The sequence below is a fragment of the Symphalangus syndactylus genome, chromosome 5 (assembly GCF_028878055.3).
Source record: "Symphalangus syndactylus isolate Jambi chromosome 5, NHGRI_mSymSyn1-v2.1_pri, whole genome shotgun sequence".
NCBI lineage: Eukaryota > Metazoa > Chordata > Mammalia > Primates > Hylobatidae > Symphalangus > Symphalangus syndactylus.
The window spans coordinates 31232425-31250184 of NC_072427.2; the positions used below are offsets into that span (position 1 = coordinate 31232425).

Consider the following 17760-nt stretch of genomic DNA (forward strand, 5'->3'; position numbering starts at 1 on the left):
ACTTCTTCCCGGACGGGGCGGCCGGGCAGAGGCGCTCCTCACTTCTTCCCGGGCGGGGCGGCCGGGCAGAGGCGCTCCTCACTTCTTCCCGGGCGGGGCGGCCGGGCAGAGGCGCTCCTCACTTCTTCCCGGACGGGGCGGCCGGGCGGAGGCGCTCCTCACTTCCCAGACGGTGGGTGGCCGGGCAGAGGCGCTCCTCACTTCCCAGACGGTGGGTGGCCGGGCAGAGGCGCTCCTCACTTCCCAGACGGTGGGTGGCCGGGCAGAGGCGCTCCTCACTTCCCAGACGGTGGGTGGCCGGGCAGAGGCGCTCCTCACTTCCCAGACGGTGGGTGGCCGGGCAGAGGCGCTCCTCACTTCCCAGACGGTGGGTGGCCGGGCAGAGGCGCTCCTCACTTCCCAGACGGTGGGTGGCCGGGCAGAGGCGCTCCTCACTTCCCAGACGGTGGGTGGCCGGGCAGAGGCGCTCCTCACTTCCCAGACGGGGCGGCCGGGCAGAGGCACTGCTCACTTCCCAGACGGGGCGGCCGGGTAGAGGCACTCCTCACTTCCCAGACGGGGCGGCCGGGCAGAGGTGCTCCTCACCTCCCAGACGGGGCGGCCGGGCAGAGGCGCTCCTCACTTCCCAGACGGTGGGTGGCCGGGCAGAGGCGCTCCTCACTTCCCAGACGATGGGTGGCCGTGCAGAGGTGCTCCTCACTTCTTCCCGGACGGGGCGGCCGGGCAGAGGCGCTCCTCACTTCTTCCCGGACGGGGGCGGCCGGGCAGAGGCGCTCCTCACTTCTTCCCGGACGGGGCGGCCGGGCAGAGGCGCTCCTCACTTCTTCCCGGGCGGGGCGGCCGGGCAGAGGCGCTCCTCACTTCTTCCCGGGCGGGGCGGCCGGGCAGAGGCGCTCCTCACTTCTTCCCGGGCGGGGCGGCCGGGCAGAGGCGCTCCTCACTTCCCAGACGATGGGTGGCCGGGCAGAGGCGCTCCTCACTTCCCAGACGGTGGGTGGCCGGGCAGAGGCGCTCCTCACTTCCCAGACGGGGCGGCCGGGCAGAGGCGCTCCTCACTTCCCAGACGGTGGGTGGCCGGGCAGAGGCGCTCCTCACTTCCCAGACGGTGGGTGGCCGGGCAGAGGCGCTCCTCACTTCCCAGACGGTGGGTGGCCGGGCAGAGGCGCTCCTCACTTCCCAGACGGTGGGTGGCCGGGCAGAGGCGCTCCTCACTTCCCAGACGGTGGGTGGCCGGGCAGAGGCGCTCCTCACTTCCCAGACGGTGGGTGGCCGGGCAGAGGCGCTTCTCACTTCCCAGACGGGGCGGCCGGGCAGAGGCGCTCCTCACCTCCCAGACGGGGCGGCCGGGCAGAGGTGCTCCTCACCTCCCAGACGGGGCGGCCGGGCAGAGGCGCTCCCCACCTTCCAGATGGGGCGGCGGCCGGGCAGGGGCTGCAATCCCATCACCCTGGCAGGCCAAGGCAGGCGGCCGGGGGGCAGAGGCTGCCGCGAGGCCAGACCACGCCACCGCCCTTCAGCCCGGGCAACACCGAGCACTGGGTGAGCGAGACTCCGTCTGCAGTCCCAGTACCTCGGGAGGCTGAGGCGGGCAGAGCACTCGGCGTCAGGAGCTGGCGAGCAGCGTGGCCAAGATGGCGAACGCGTGCCTGCATGCAAAGGAGAAAAGGCAGGCAGCGGTGGCGGGCGCCGGCAGTCCCAGGGAGTCCGCGGCGCGGGCAGTAGCAAGCCGAGTAGACTGCAGCCTGGGCCAGAGAGGGAAAGAAAGAAAGAAGGAAAGAAAGAAAGAGAGAGAGAGAGAGAGGGAGGGAGGGAGGGAGGGAGGGAGGGAGGGAGGGAGGGAGGGAGGGAGGAAGGAAGGAAGGAAGATATCTTAAATGCAAGATTTTCGGAGCTAATCTCGTTATGTTTTCTTGTAGATTTATTTTTCCAAGGGCATACCCATTATTTATGACTAATAACACCTTTCCCCCACGTTAGAAACTTAGGAGTCATAATAAACTCTTCTTTCTCTTTAATCCTCGTGTTCAGTTGCCAAAATTGTGTGGATTCGAAATGTCTCTTGATTCCTCCTCCCTTTGTATTACTGTTTGCTTGGTCTCCTAACTGGTACCACTGCCTCTTGTTTCTTCTCATAGCCACCAGGAAAATCCATTGTGATCATGATGTGGTCCTTGGCTACCTCTGCAGCCTTACTTCCTGATGGCCTTCCACAAGCATCCTTCCCTTTAGTATCACCATAACATTTGCAGTTCCTCACGTGGGCCATATTTTCTACATTTCCTCAGTCTCTGAGCCCCTACCTGAGATGCCTTTCTCCCTGCTGTTCTTTGCTTAGCCACTCATTCCCCCTGCCCTGGCCAGATTTAGCTTAAGTATTGCATTCATCTCCACCAGACTAACTTAAATATTTTGCTTTTAGGCTCTCTAGTCTCCTATGCACACCTCTGTCCTAACATTTAACACTGTAAAAAAAAAAATTTTTTTTTTTTTTGAGACAGAGTCTCACTTTGTTGCCCAGGCTGGAGTGCAGTGGTGCGATCTCTGCTCACTGCAACCTTTGCCTCCTAGGGCGAAACGATTCTCATGCCTCAGCCTCCTGGGTAGCTAGGATTGCAGGTGCATACGACCACACCCGACTAATCATTTCTGTTTAGTAGAGACAGGGTTTTGCCATGTTGACCAGGCTGGTCTCGAACTCCTGGCCTCAAGTGATTCGCCTGCCTCGGCCTCCCAGAGTGCTGGGATTATAGGCATGAGCCATGGTGCCCAGCCCATTTAACACTTTTGATTGAATATGTACTTGTCTTTTCCACTGACCAGACTGAGTTCCTGTGGGCACATAGTGGTTTTCATCTCTATATACCAGATCAAAATAGTTCCTAGCGCAGGGCTTACCACATAGTAAGTATTTTATATACTCCTGTTGAATGAGCAAGGGAGTGAATGAATGAACAAAAGCTATTAAACATTGTGGGAATGTAAGATTAATACAGTTTTGTTGTTAGCAATAGCCTCTTTAAAGGCCAGCATTGTGTCAGTTGGATAGTTGGTGGCTGACCCGTCCTTAAGCACACAGCCCCCTTTCCTAGCCTCTGATAACTCATTAAAATGCAGTCCTGCAAAGGGGTAGCTGTTTGCTAATGATCTCAGTTTTATCATTCTTACCACTATTGTAATTTTGAGACTTGGCTTTTTTGTGTATTTCAGGGCAGGTGACATTACGGAGTTAAAAATTCTGGAGATACCAGGACCTGGAGACAACCAACATTTTGGAGACCTTCATCAAACAGAATTAGGCCCCTCTGGTGTTGGCTGCCAAGTGGGCATAAATCAGAATGGCACAGGCAAGTTGGTCAAGAAGCCAGCCTCTTCCAGCAGTGCCCCTCAGAATATCCCTAAGAGGACAGATGTGAAGAGCCAGGATGTTGCCGTTTCCCCCCAGCAGCAACAGTGCTCAAAGAGCTATGTCGACAGGCACATGGAATCCTTGAGTCAGTCCAAAAGTTTCCGTCGTCGTCACAACTCCTGTAAGTAGGGTCAAGTTGATATTTCTTCTCAATCTGGTGTTTCAGGGCTATAAGCCATAAGCACTGCTGCTCTTTAAACAAATCCTTTGTTATCCCAATAAAATGGATGCTGGCTGAGTGTCACAGAAATACAACATGGTTCTCTTCCTCCAGGCCTAATTCCTCAAGATGTTAAGGGAAAGGAAATAAGCTGTTAGGGATGCCTGTGAGCTTCCTGCCCTCTCTTAGCACTTCCTTCAGGAAAAGTCTGCCCAGAGTTTACTGAGACTAACAGTGATGTTTTAAATCCAGTAACTACTGCACATGGTGGCACGCATCTATAGTCCCAGCTACTTGAGAGATTGAGGCAGGAGGATTGTCTGAGCCCAGGAGTTCAAGGCTAGTCTGGGCAAAATAGTGAGATTCTGTCTCTAAAAAAGAAAAAAAAAACCTTAAATCCTGTTACTGATGTTGGTAGTAGTGTCTGAGTTGAACCTGCACTTGGGCTGTTCCAGAGGATTCTTGAGTAACTTCTCTTCCTGTGATTTGAGTCTCATCCTCAGAAGAGAGGAGGGGACTGATCCAAACATCTCTGTGATCTTTGATTTTCTAGCAGACAATTTTTAATTTGCTGTATTTGTTCTTACTGACACACCAAGAAGAATGTGCATTGGTCTGTGTTGCTGCCCAGTTTTGTTTGATACTAACACATTATTAAATGCCATTTGCTGATTATAAAACCATAGTTGTGACCAGGCACAGTGGCTCACACCTGTAATCTAGCACTTTGGGAGGCTGAGGCGGGCAGATCACCTGAGGTCAGGCGTTTGAGGCCAGCCTGGCCAACATGTTGAAACCTCGTCTCTGCTAAAAATACAAAAATTAGCCAGGTGTGGAAGCGCATGCCTGTAATCCCAGCTACTTTGGAGGCTGAGGGAGGAGAATCCCTTGAACCCAGGAGGCAGAGGTTGCAGTGAGCTGATATTGTGCCACTCCAGCCTGGGTGATAGAGCGAGACTCTGTCTCAAAAATAAAATAAATAATATAAAATAAAACCATAGTTGTGTTGATGGTGTGATGGTGAGCATAGCTGCCTTCCAAAACCATAGTTAATTCACTAGAACTGTTCTTCTCCAACATATTTACTAGAATAATGTTACGATAGCGAATTGTAACATTCACTGCAATCTGTTAGGCTCCTTAAATTAATATGAATGTTGTTTTAAAAAACTACTTCCAAATGGCAAACTATTCTTTTTTTTTTTTTTTTTTTTTTGAGACGGAGTCTCGCTTTGTCGCCCAGGCTGGAGTGCAGTGGCGCAATCTCAGCTCACTGCAAGCTCCGCCTCCCAGGTTCACGCCATTCTCCTGCCTCAGCCTCTCCGAGTAGCTGGGACTACAGGTGCCCGCCACTACGCCGGGCTAATTTTTTTTGTATTTTTTTTTAGTAGAGACGCGGTTTCACTGTGGTCTCGATCTCCTGACCTCGTGATCCGCCTGCCTCGGCCTCCCAAAGTGCTGGGATTACAAGCGTGAGCCACCGCGCCCGGCCGGCAAACTATTCTTATTTTACTTAGATGGTTTTGTACTCAGAGATGGTAGCAGAATGTATTAGAAACTTTAAGTGAGAGGCTGGGTTCAAGTGGCTCACACCTGTAATCTCAGCACTTCAGGAGGCTGAGGCAGGCAGATCACTTGAGCCCAGGAGTTCGAGACCAGCCTGAGCAACATGGCAAAACCCCATCTCTACAAAAAAAAATACAAAAAAATCAGCTGGGCATGGCAGCGTGCACCTGTGGTCCCAGCTACTCAGGAGGCTGAGGTGGAAGGATGGCTTGAGCCAGGGAGGCGGAGGTTGTGATTAGCCAAAATCATGCCGCTGCACTTCAGCCTGGGTGACAGAGTGAGACTGTCTCAAAACGAACAACCAAAAGAAATTTTAAATGAGTATTCATTAACTCATTTAAAATTACAAGCTGGAGTCATTCTGTGGCAATACCTTCTAAAAGGCACAATTTAGAGTGAGCTAGGTCTCTCTAGACCCCACTCAGAAAGTTTATTACATAAAATTCCAGATAATTCTTGCTACCATTGTTGCTCCTCACACTGTGGTCCTGGTGGCAATGTAGTAAGGTTTTAGTGTGCTGGGTGAATTCTGTTAATAGCTTGTGGTGTGACACCTGTGTCAGGGGCCAGCATTTTAAGTTTTGGAGATGCCTGATTCAAGTGAATAAACAACTAAATTAAAACTAATTTTTTTTTTTTTTTGAGATGGAGCCTTGCTCTGTTGCCTGGGCTGGAGTGCAGTGGTGTGATCTTGGCTCACTGCAACCTCCACCTCCCGTGTTCAGGTGATTCTCCTGCCTCAGCCTCCCTAGGAGCTGGTACTACAGGCACTTGCTGCCATGCCTGGCTAATTTTTTTTTTTTTTTTTTGAGACAGAGTTTTGCTCTTGTTGCCCAGGCTGGAGTGCAATGGCGTGATCTCAGCTCACCTCAACCTCCGCCTCTTGGGTTCAAAAGATTCTCCTGCCTCAGCCTCCCGAGTAGCTGGGATTACAGGCATGCACCACCACATGTGGCTAATTTTGTATTTTTAGTAGAGACGGGGCTCCATGTGGTCAGGCTGGTCTTGGACTCTCGACCTCAGGTGATCCGCCCACCTCGGCCTCCCAAAGTGCTGAGATTACAGGCGTGAGCCACTGCACCCAGCTAATTTTTGTATTTTTAGTAGAGATGGGATATTGCCATGTTGCCCAAGCTGATTTTGAACTCCTCACCTTAGGTGATCTGCCTGCCTCGGCCTCCCAAAGTGCTGGGATTACAGGAGTGAGCCACTGCGCCTGGCCTAAGAAAATGTTTTAATGTATGTAATGTACAGTTTCAAGGTATTTTCCTTTGGTGCATATGAAACAACTATCTGAAATGACGATGTTTGCAAATATGAGACTGAAATTCAGTTGTGACTTCTGTATCCTTAGAAAAACTGTAGAATGCTTGGATAGAAAATGATTCTTTCCGTTTAGACTTTAACCTTTTCTCTTTCTTTCTTTTTTTTTTTTTTTTTTTTGAGATGGAGTCTCGCTCTTTCACCCAGGCTGGAGTGCAGTGGCGCGATCTCGGCTCACTGCAGGCTCTGCCCCCCGGGGTTCACGCCATTCTCCTGCCTCAGCCTCCCGCGTAGCTGGGACTACAGGCGCCCGCCACCTCGCCCGGCTAATTTTTTGTATTTTTAGTAGAGACGGGGTTTCACCATGTTAGCCAGGATGGTCTCGATCTCCTGACCTCGTGATCCGCCCGCCTCGGCCTCCCAAAGTGCTGGGATTACAGGCGTGAGCCACCGCGCCCGGCCACCTTTTCTCTTCCTTCCTTCCTTCCTTCCTTCCTTCCTTCCTTCCTTTCTTTCTTTTTTTCTTTCATTTTTGAGATAGGGTCTTGCTTTGTCACTCAGGTTGGAATGCAGTGATACGATCACAGCTCACTACAGCCTTGAACTCCTGGGCTCAAATGATCCTCCCACCTCAGCCTCCTGAGTAGCTGGGACTACAGGTGTGTGCCACCATGCCTGGCTAGTTTGTTTACTTTTAGTAGAGACAAAGTCTCACTATGTTGCCCTGTCTGAAAATACATTTTTTTTTTACCAGAAATTATTGATTTGTTAGAAGTTCAAATAGGCAGTTTATAATCTTCCGTGCACTTGAAGATGACCCTTATTAGCAATTCATATTATTTTTTCCTACATATTTTTCCCCCTGTTATTAACATCTTACATTGGTATGGTATATTTGTTATAATTATTGAACCAATGTTGATGCATTATCATTAAACAAAGTCCATATTTTATTCAGATTGCCTTAGTTTTTACCTGGATGCCCTTGTTCCAGGATCCTGTCCAGCATATCACATCATATTTGGTAGTCATTTCTCTGCTTGGCTCTTACAATTTCTCAGACCTTCCTTGTTTTTGATGACCTAGATGTTTTGATGAATATTGGTCAGGTATTTTGTAGAATGTCTCTCAGTTGGTACTTGATGTTTTTCTCATGATTAGACTGGGGTTATGTTTGGGGGTGGAAGACAACAGAGGTAAAGTACCATTTTCATCACTTTGTGTCAAGTGTATATATTATCACCATGGTTTATAACTTTTGATGTTCACCTTGATCACCTGGCTAAAGTAGGATATATCTAGTTTCTCCTCTGTAAAGTGGCTCTTTCTTCCCCCTTTACGTATGTACTCTTTGGAAGGAAATCACTATGTGCAGCCCACACCCAGGGAGTGAGAAGTTATGTTCCCTCTCCTTGAGGACGCAGCATCTTCAGACATTACTTGGAATTCTTTTATGCCAGAGATTCCTCTCTTCTCCCCCATTTGTTTATTTATTCAGTCATTTATTTATATCAGCATGTACTCATGGGTATTTATTTTGTACTTTGGCTTATAATTCAATATTACTTTATTTTGGTACTGAAATTATTTCAGTTTTGGCTAGTCTCCAATCTTTCACTTGGATCTCATGTCCCTTTGACATACTCTAATCATTGAGGGTTTTTTTTTTTTTTAGTACTTAGGTACTTTCTGACACTGAAAGATGCTTACTACTACCACTACTACTACTCCTCCTCCTCCTCCTCCCTCCTCTTCCCTCCTCCTTAATTCTCCTCCCTCCACCCCCTCCCTCTCCCCCTCCCTCCACCCCCCTTCTCCTTTCTTTCTTCTTCACTAGGTATGCTCATTGCTCCTGGGTGTCACCCTTATAGCTGACAGCGAGAAAATATGTGTATATACTTCTCTGCAGAGTTCACAGAAAAGAAAATATATGTGTGTATATTTAACCGGTATATATATACATATTTAAATATTTCTATATGTAACTACGTATATTGTACTATACTAAGTATGAATTCATACTGATGTCTCCAACTTTAATCCATTACCACATGGATCCTTCTAGCCTTCTCCTTTTGCTTGTCTGTTACTTCTCACTCCAACAGTGAGAAACCTGTCTCCTGTTGTCATTTATTCTTTACATAACTATTCAATTCCAGTATACATATATAGTGGTATCAGAATTATTAACTCCTATCCACATTCCTGTGGGAAACTATCAAATAGAATGTGGTGCTTACGTACCGTTTCTTTTGCCTTTCATCTGACTCCATTCATTTCTAGAGTTATTTAGGTCTCCCATTTCCTTCATTGACTTGTTTCATATATTCATAATACAGTTAATTTGTTTTATCACATTCTGCATTCCATCCTGGGATCTCCTAACCTCCTAAATGATTTTTAAAAATTTGCAAACACTGAGGCTCACTCTTTGTGCTGTAAAGTTCTGTGGGTTTTGACAAATACATAGCATCATGTATCTGTCATTACAGTATTAAACAGAATACTTTCATTGTCCTAAACAATCTCTTGTGCCTTACCTGTTCAACTTCCTCCACTTCCCCCTGGCAACTACTAATCTTTTTATTATACCATCTCTGCAGTTTTGCATTTTTCCAGAATATCACATAATTAAAATCATACAGTATGTAGCCCTTTCAGACTGGCTTCTTTCACTTAGCAAGATGCATTTAAGATTCATTCATGTCGTTTTGTGGCTTGATAGGTCATTTCTTTAATTGATGGATAATGTTCCATTGTGTGGCTGTATCAGTTTGTTTACCCATTCACCTACTGCAGTACATCTTGTGGCTTCCAGGTTTTGGTTATTCTGCTTTTGCTGTTTTGTCAGTTTCCTTTTTCTAGATAGTTAACTGTATGTAAATGAGGTAAAGAGATCATAGGGCAGTAAAATGTTACTATTTTTCAAGAAACTTATTTAGAATCCAGATTAGTTTGGAAAATGTTTGTGGCCTGGGAATTTGGCAATGAGACGTGGCTCAGAATAGGTTTCTGATAGAAGGTAGAGTTATAATTATTTTTCCATTCATTGAGCCCTGTAAGTAAAAAGGTCTGCCTTAGAATTTTCTCCAGTTTATGTACATTGATATTGAGACTAGTAGATTGATGAAGCTATAGAAATATAATCTGTTGGCCGGGTGTGGTGGCTTATGCCTGCAATCTTAACACTTTTGGAGGCTGGGACGGGCAGGTTGCCTGAGCTTAGGAGTTTGAGACCAGCCTAGGCAACATGGTGAAACCCCATCTGTACACAAATACAAAAAATCAGCTGGGCGTGGTGGTGGGCACCTGTAATGCCAGCTACTCAAGAGACTGAGGCACAAGAATTGCCTGAACCTTGGAGGTGGAGGTTGCAGTGAACTGAGATTGTGCCACTGCCCTCCAGCCTGGGCAACAAAGCAAAACTCTGTCTTTAAAAAAAAAAAAAAAAAGAAAAGAAAGAAATATAATCTGTATTCAGTTCTGGCTTTTAACTGTTCTTTCAGGATTGCAATAAGGAGTTGAGGAATTTGTTGGTTTAGTTAGCTAATCCAACATTGATGATTTAGCACAAGCAGATTTTAATCTCTTCTCTTGGGGTGGGAGTGGGTTTAAAGAATCGTATAAAGAATAGTTTTTCTGTGACCATTCAGGATGTTTGTCAAATAGACATAACATCAGTCCTAGGGAGCAGAGGGAAACCAAGCCTTGTTTAGGATGCAGCTCTGAGTATGGGTATAATTTATATTTATCAAATCCCATGTCACAGCTAAAAATGGTGACCATGAGGGGCAGATGAAAGGCATCCCTCTCTGAAATCTTAGTCTATGAACTTGAGTAGTCATTGGTAACATGCAGTTGAATAAAAATTTAACAGTTAAGTTAAGGCTCTTTTGCCTGTAGAACATGAAAGTAGATAGCTGAGGCTGGGCACGGTGGCTGATGTCTCTAATCCCAGCACTTTGGGAGACCGAGGTGGGCAGATCACCTGAGGCCAGGAGTTCGAGACCAGCCTGGCCAACATGATGAAACCCCATCTCTACTAAAAATACAAAAAATTAGCTGGGCCTGGTGGTGCATGCCTGTAATCTCTACTTGGGAGGCTGAGGCAGGAGAATTGCTTGAACCCGGGAGGTGGAGGCTGCAGTGAGCCGAGATCGTGCCATTGCACTCCAGCTTGGGCAATGAGAGTGAAACTCCATTTCAGAACAAACAAAGAAAGTAGATAGCTGGCCTTTAACTCATTTGTATTTAGAGAGAGATGGTCCTATAGGCATGACAGTGCCTCTGTTTAGCGCCAATTTCCCTTTTTCTCTTTGTTACTGGAGGTGGAGAGAAATGAGGAATGGAATTGAACCTTTTAAATGGGAAGATGGTCAATATTATCTTGTTGCAGTACGGTTGGGCTTTAACGGTCTGTTCATTTTAACAGTCATCCCACCACCTGAGGCAGGAAGTGAATTTTGCCAAGTTTTCATGGTTCTACTGAGGTTTTCTTGACTTTTAAACTTCCTTGGATGTGCTTCATGTATCTAATAGGCTTGAAAACCCAGGGCCTAGAATTTGAGAGTTGAGAAGAAGGTCCCATATATTCTCAGGCACCTTCTCATGACGCCTGTTTAACCTGGCAGTAAAACATTTGTAGTTTAACATTCAGGTACCCTTTAGTGTGATAAGTGCAGGACAAAGTTCCCCCTTACAGTGTGTGTGTGACAAAAACCAATAAAGAAGTGGCAGTGAGAGTTACACAACAATGGGTTTGTTACAAGTTGTCCTGGCCAAAGGGCCTCTGTGCCAAAGGCTGGCAGAAAAACGGCACAGGAAGGCAGCCAGCCTGCAATACTTGCATGGCCCCTGTAATTGAAAGGTAAAGAAATCTGGGAAGACTGTTTATCTTTTCCAAGGGAAGTGCTTTTCTCTCGCAGTGGCCAAAGGCCAGTTTAATGCAGAGCCAGGCCCTTTGGGCTAAGCCAAGTACTGAGACAGCTTATTCACTCAGGACTTCCTAATATTTGTATTAAATAATTGTATTAAAGTATGAGGATAATAATAATTGTATTAAAGTATGAGGAAAGGGAAGAATAAGAGACAACTGAGCACTTGCAGAATAAGAGACAACTTGCATTTATTTTGTATTCTCTTATCTTTCTCTTACTGACCTGTGATGTCAGTATTTCCTCTTGGGAAATATTTTTCACACTCTGCTTTCCTGACAGTGTTTAGAACATAGCTAGTCCTTAGTGTCTATGTCTCAAATGAATGAATCAGCTCTGCATTTAGAGGGGTACGGGAAAACACCTGAAACCTTCTACATACAACATCTCTGGGTTTTGTTGTAAGTTATGTTTGTAGAGTCCTACAGCTGAGCCAGAAAATGGTGACCAGTGCCCAGCATCATTAGGGCAGAATTAAGGCATCTCCCACTGTGGACCCTGTTAGTCTTTATAGTGGGGCACTTTGTCGACATGCTGTGAACGAACTTTACAGCTAGTCATGTTTGTTTTCTTTACTTTTCTACTTTGCATTTCAATAGCTCCTCCTCATGTGGCATGATATGCAGTGGGTACTATTTATTAGCTTTTTTTTTTTTTTTTTTTTTGAAACTGAGCAAAAGTTTTCTATGCTGCACTCTCTCCTCCCAAATAAAAGTTGAGTATCTCTTAATGCAAAATGCCTGGGACCAGAAGTGTTTCAGGTTTTGGATTTTTTTTAAAGGATTTTGGAGTATTTCTGGAATACATACCAGTTGAGCATCCCTAATCCAGAAATCCAAAATGCTCCAATCAGCATTTTCTTTGAATATCACATTGGTGCTCAGAAATTTTTGGATTTTGGATGTTTGGATTAGGGATGCTCAGCTTGTGCTTTTGAACATTCATATTGGTGTTCAGTGGTTAGTGCACTGCTTAGGGCTAACAAATACTGGGCTAGTGGTTAGAGAAGCAACTCATGCTTTTCTTTTTCTTTTTCTTTATGTTTTATTATTTATTTATTTATTTATTGAGATGGAGTCTTGCTCTGTCACCTAGGCTGGAGTGCAATGGCGCAATCTTGGCTCACTGCAACCTCTGCCTCCCGGCTTCAAGCGATTCTCCTGCCTCAGCCTCTGGAGTAGCTGGGATTACAGGCGCCTGCCACCACACCTGGCTAATTTTTGTATTTTTAGTGGAGACAGGGTTTCGCCATGTTGGTCAGGTTGGTCTCGAACTCCTGACCTCAGGTGATCCACCCGCCTTGGCCTCCCACAGTGCTGGGATTACAGGTGTGAGCCACCGTGCCAGCCCAGCTCATGCTTTTCAGACTTTAGTTCCAAGATAACTGGCCTTCTACCAGTGTCATTTGGGAAGTCTGACCTGCCTTCAGAGTATTTGGGTCTTTGGATTCTAGATTCTTTCCTGTTTCCTCCTATAACTGTTTTTGTGCCTCGGCCTGTTCCTCTTTAGCAGTGTCTGTATCCTGTTTCCTCTGAGCTTTATTCTTGGTCATCTTATTTCAAGAGCTTTGGGTTTTATCTGAATGGGAGTGATTTCCCATTTTGCTTCCTTAACCCTGTCTTCTCCTTCATTGATCAACTGCTTATTTTCATCAGTCATTGTAATAGTTCCAGGATAGTTCATTTTCAGTTCATATTGGACATGACTGAACTTTTTCCACTGAAGCCCTTGCTTCGTAACTCTTTTACGTTATATTATTGTCAACAACTTTATCTTCCTGGCCTTTTCAGTCATGTAACAAAGGCATGATTTTTATTGCTTTTTCTTGTAGTTAATCTCAAGTTGCCCTTTTTTTATAACCTCTTTTTAGACTTCTAACTTTTGATTGGCTAGTGTTTGCTTTTTTAAAATATATATATATATAGCTGTTTTTATTTCTTAATTCAGCAAAGTTTTGTGTACTTACGCTGAACCGGGCATAGTGTTGGGTGACAGGTGTGAATGACATCATTCCTGCCCTCTGTTGGCTTATAAACTCCTTGGGAAGTTAGAGCAAGAACACAGATTAATTACAGAACAAAGTAGGTAATGTAGCATAAGTGCTAGGTCAGTGGTACCCACACCGTTGTAAGTAGTCAGATGGGAGTGATTTGTTTTAGCAAGAGTAATCAAAGATAGTGTGTTTGGGTCGAGTCTGTAACAGCAAAAATGAGAAATAACTTAAAAGTTAATCAGTAGGTATGAGCTATGTGCTGTGTATCAATATGGTATGATCTATGATTTATGCAGCCATAAAAAGTAAGATACAGTATTTGAAGAATTTTTTCATGAAACTCGAGGATGCTCCTAAGCGAGAAAGCAGGATACAAAACTTTAGAAGATGGGTGCAAATTTTTTACTAAAAGAAATCAAAATATTATGTGAATATTTAGAATTTTCTGCATATTTTGTGCATTATCTGGTATGAACATCTGTTAACAAACATTATTTTTAAAAAGGAATACTCATTTCCTATTACCTTTGAATTATTTATTTGACCATTGTGCTGTACTGAATTGTTTTTCATTTTTGCATTGTGTGTACATTTTTTCTTTTTCTTTTTCTTTTTTTTTTTTTTTTTTTGAGACAGTCTCGCCCTGTCACCCAGGCTGGAGTGCAGTGGCGTGATCTTGGCTCACTGCAAGCTCCACCTCCTGGGTTCAAGCGATTCTCGTGCCTCAGCCTCCCGAGTAGCTGGGATTACAGGTGTGTGCCGCCACACCCGGTGCTGGTCTCGAACTTCTGACCTCAGGTAATCTGCCCGCCTCCGCTTTCCAGAGTGCTAGGATTACAGGTGTGAGTCACCACCCCTGGCCGTGTGTACATTTTCTAGACATTATCCTCTGTTTTCTTTTCACTTTGCCTAGACCATGACTGTGCGCCAATAAAACTTTATTTACAAAAACAGGCAGTGGGTTGGATTTGGCCCATGAGCTATAGTTTGCAGACTTTTGATGTAGAGTATATACTTCGGGTGAAGCTAATTCATAATAGTTAATGTGGATTCATGTTTGGAATGACCTTCTTGATACTTTATAATTTGGGAGACCATCTTCATAGATTTAATTAATTTTTGACAACCTCATTCTAGCTAAAGAAGGCCTGTAAGAGGAATAGGGAAAGTGTCCTGCCATTTGCTTGTTTACTTATGATTACATTAGTATTATCATTATTTAACATATAGTTTCTTTACAAGTATCTTTTTAAGCCACATACTCATTTTCGTATGCTTTAGTTAAAAATTGGCATGGTTGTAGAGTGTGAATGCACTTAATGCCACTGAACTGTACACTTAAAAATGGTTAAAATGGTAAATTTTATGTAATGTATATTTTACTGCAATTTTAAAAAATTGATGTATACCCACTTGCATGGATAGACTTCTTGTTATGGAATGTCACATTTTCCTCAGATATCTCAAATACGGGCAGCAATTGGCTGGCATGGAACTTCATAAGGGTCCTAGTTTTCATCAATACATTAAAATTCATAAAGTTTAATTTCTACTGTTTTTAGTTAAAATAAAAAATAAATAGAATATTCAGTATCTTCTTCCTACATCCTGGTGAATCATTCTGTCCACCCCTGGGGAAACACATACCCACTGGGCAAGAGACCTATTTCTAATAGGATGTTTTGATTTAATATTGAGGCAGTACGTTGATAATCCTTATACTCTTGTTCTTCCCTTGTGTGTGTATATTGCTAATGGTGTTATCCTGACCTTGTATTTTCATACCCATTCTTTCTTCCTGATCCAGCTTTGCTTTTTCACCCACGTATGTAAAATATATATGTATATATTTTCATATATATAAATATCAATATATATGCATATATTTTCATATACATATATATATATTTTTTTTTTTTTTTGGAGACGGAGTCTCACTCTATTCCCAAGGCTGGAGTGCAGTGGCGCAATCTTGATCTCAGCTCACTGCAACCTCCACCTCCTGGGTTCAAGCGATTCTCCTACCTCAGCCTCCCAAATAGCTGGGATTACAGGTGCACGCCACCGTGCCTGGCTAGTTTTTGTATTTTTAGTAGAGACGGGGTTTCGCCATGTTGGCCAGGCTGGTCATATACATATATATATATATATTGCTCAGGCCGGAGTGCAAGTGGTGTGGACTGTGGCTCACTGCAGCCATGACCTCCTGGGCTCAAGTGATCCTCCCATCTCAGCCTCCTGAGTAGTCTCATCCGTATTTCTTTCTCTTTATTTTATTTTATTTTTTTTTCTTTTGAGACAGAGTCTTGCTCTGTCGCCAGGCTGGAGTGCAGTGGCGCGATCTTGGCTCACTGCAATCTCTGCCTCCTGAGTTCAAGTGATTCTCCTGCCTCAGCTTTCCAAGTAGCTGGGACTACACGCACATGCCACCATGCCCAGCTAATTTTTGTATTTTTAGTAGAGACAGGGTTTCACCATATTGGCCAGGATGGTCTCGATCTGACCTTATGATCCACCCACCTCAGCCTCCCAAAGTGCTGGGATTACAGGCATGAGCCACCACTCCCAGCCGTCTTTATTTTATTTTATTTTATTTTTTAGCCGGATGTGTTCTCATCTGGTTTCTTATTTTTTTATTTTTTTATAAAGGCGGGGGTCCCACTATGTTGCCCAAGCTGGTCTCGAACTCCTGGGCTCAAGTGATCTGCCCACCTTGGCCTCCCAAAGTGCTGAGATTTGGGCATGAGCCATTGTACCCAGCCCGTCTCATCCATATTTCTATGGCACTTTATATAAACTTCTTTCTAACTCTAATCACATCGTATTTTCATTATTTGCCTATATATATATATTTCTATTTTTTATTTTTTTATTTTTTTGAGATGGAGTTTTGCTCTTGTTGCCCAGGCTGGAGTGGAATGGCATAATCTTGGCTCACTGTAACCTCCACTTCCTGGGTTCAAGCAATTCTTCTTGCCTCAGCCTCCCATGTAGCTGGGATTACAGGCATGCGCCACCACACCTGGCTAATTTTTTGTATTTAGTAGAGATGGCATTTCACCATGTTGGTCAGGCTGGTCTCGAACTCCTGACCTCAGGTGATACACCCACCTTGGCCTCCCAAAGTGCTGGGATTACAGGCCTGAGCCACTGTGCCCAGCATATTTCTTCTCTCTCCTTGTTGAGCAGCATGTCTTGGTTGTATACTATCATCCTAGCACCTAGCTATGGCATAAGTGTGCTCTCACAGAGCGTTTCATCAAATTATTGGAACTAGAACTTAACCCAAAGTGTGGCTAGCTTCATAGTGGTTCATCATCTAGCTGTCTATGGTGTCTCAACCACTCTGCCTTACCTTCATAATTTTGGTCAGCCTTGGTGTTTTGTTTTGTTTTTGTTTTGTTTTTTAGAGACAGAGTCTCACTCTGTCACCCAGGCTGGAGTGCAGTGGCGCACCTCGGCGCACTGCAACTTCTGTCTCCCCGGTTCAAGCAGTTCTCCTGCCTCAGCCTCCCAGGTAGCTGGGACTACAGGCGCATGCCACCACGCCCGGCTAATTTTTTGTATTTTTAGTAGAGAAGGTTTCACCGTGTTAGGCAGGATGGTCTTGATCTCCTGACCTCGTGATCTGCTTGGCTCGGCCTCCCAAAGTGCTGGGATTACAGGCATGAGCCCCCGCGCCTGGCCTTGGTTTGTTTGTTTGTTTTTTTTTTCAGAGACCTAAATTGCATCTTCACTGCCATCACCACTTTTTCCACACCAGTACATGGCATTAGGAATACTTGGGCATAAATTACATTTGCATAGTGTATACCTTTCAGAATAATTATTGTAATTGATCTTGCTGATATTAATTTGTTAATGCTAGAAACTCTACTGGAGATAACCACAGTGAGCATTCTATATACAGGAAGTTAAGACCCTGAGAAGTTAGTTGATGGTATAAGATTATATAATATTTCGGTGAGAGAACTAGATCCTAGCTCTCCAAAGTCTTGGTCCTTTGTGTTGAAGGAGGTTGCAGTGAGAAGAGTTAGGGCAGCATAGTTGGCTTAGTATATGTGAGGGGCTTTGCTTGGGATCATTCTAACCATGACTTGAGTGTTTTCAGTAATTGAAGAGCCCAGTCTTTCAGAAGGAAGTACATTCCATTTATTTAGACTGTGATAGAGGTTCAGTCTGGCATACCAGTCACCTGATCCACCCTTTCAGGGTAGTCAGATGGAGACCAGAGCTTGATTCTCTGGGGGTGGGTGGTTTGGAGAATTCTATGAGACCTGCCTTGGCTGCTAGAGTAGTTGTTGACTGATGTGTAGTAGCCAAATAAGGTGTCAGAGACAGGGTGTGGCTGGCTACTCTGTTGTGGATGTGCATTAGTGTGGCCTCTACAGGATCAGTTCAGTATGGACCCTGTCATCATTTGGTGTTTCAGAAACTG

The 17760-nt window shown here is 45.1% G+C and overlaps 1 protein-coding gene across 3 annotated transcripts in view; it reads left to right on the plus strand.

The window, feature by feature from the left end:
- The window catches only part of EDC3 (enhancer of mRNA decapping 3), a 71206-nt gene that overhangs the window by 25122 nt on the left and 28324 nt on the right, over positions 1-17760 (plus strand). For all 3 annotated transcript variants that reach the window (XM_055277787.2, XM_063638781.1, XM_055277788.2), the window contains one exon: positions 3208-3527. In XM_055277787.2, coding sequence (XP_055133762.1) covers positions 3208-3527 — 320 coding nt within the window. The remainder of the gene's footprint in view (positions 1-3207; positions 3528-17760) is intronic.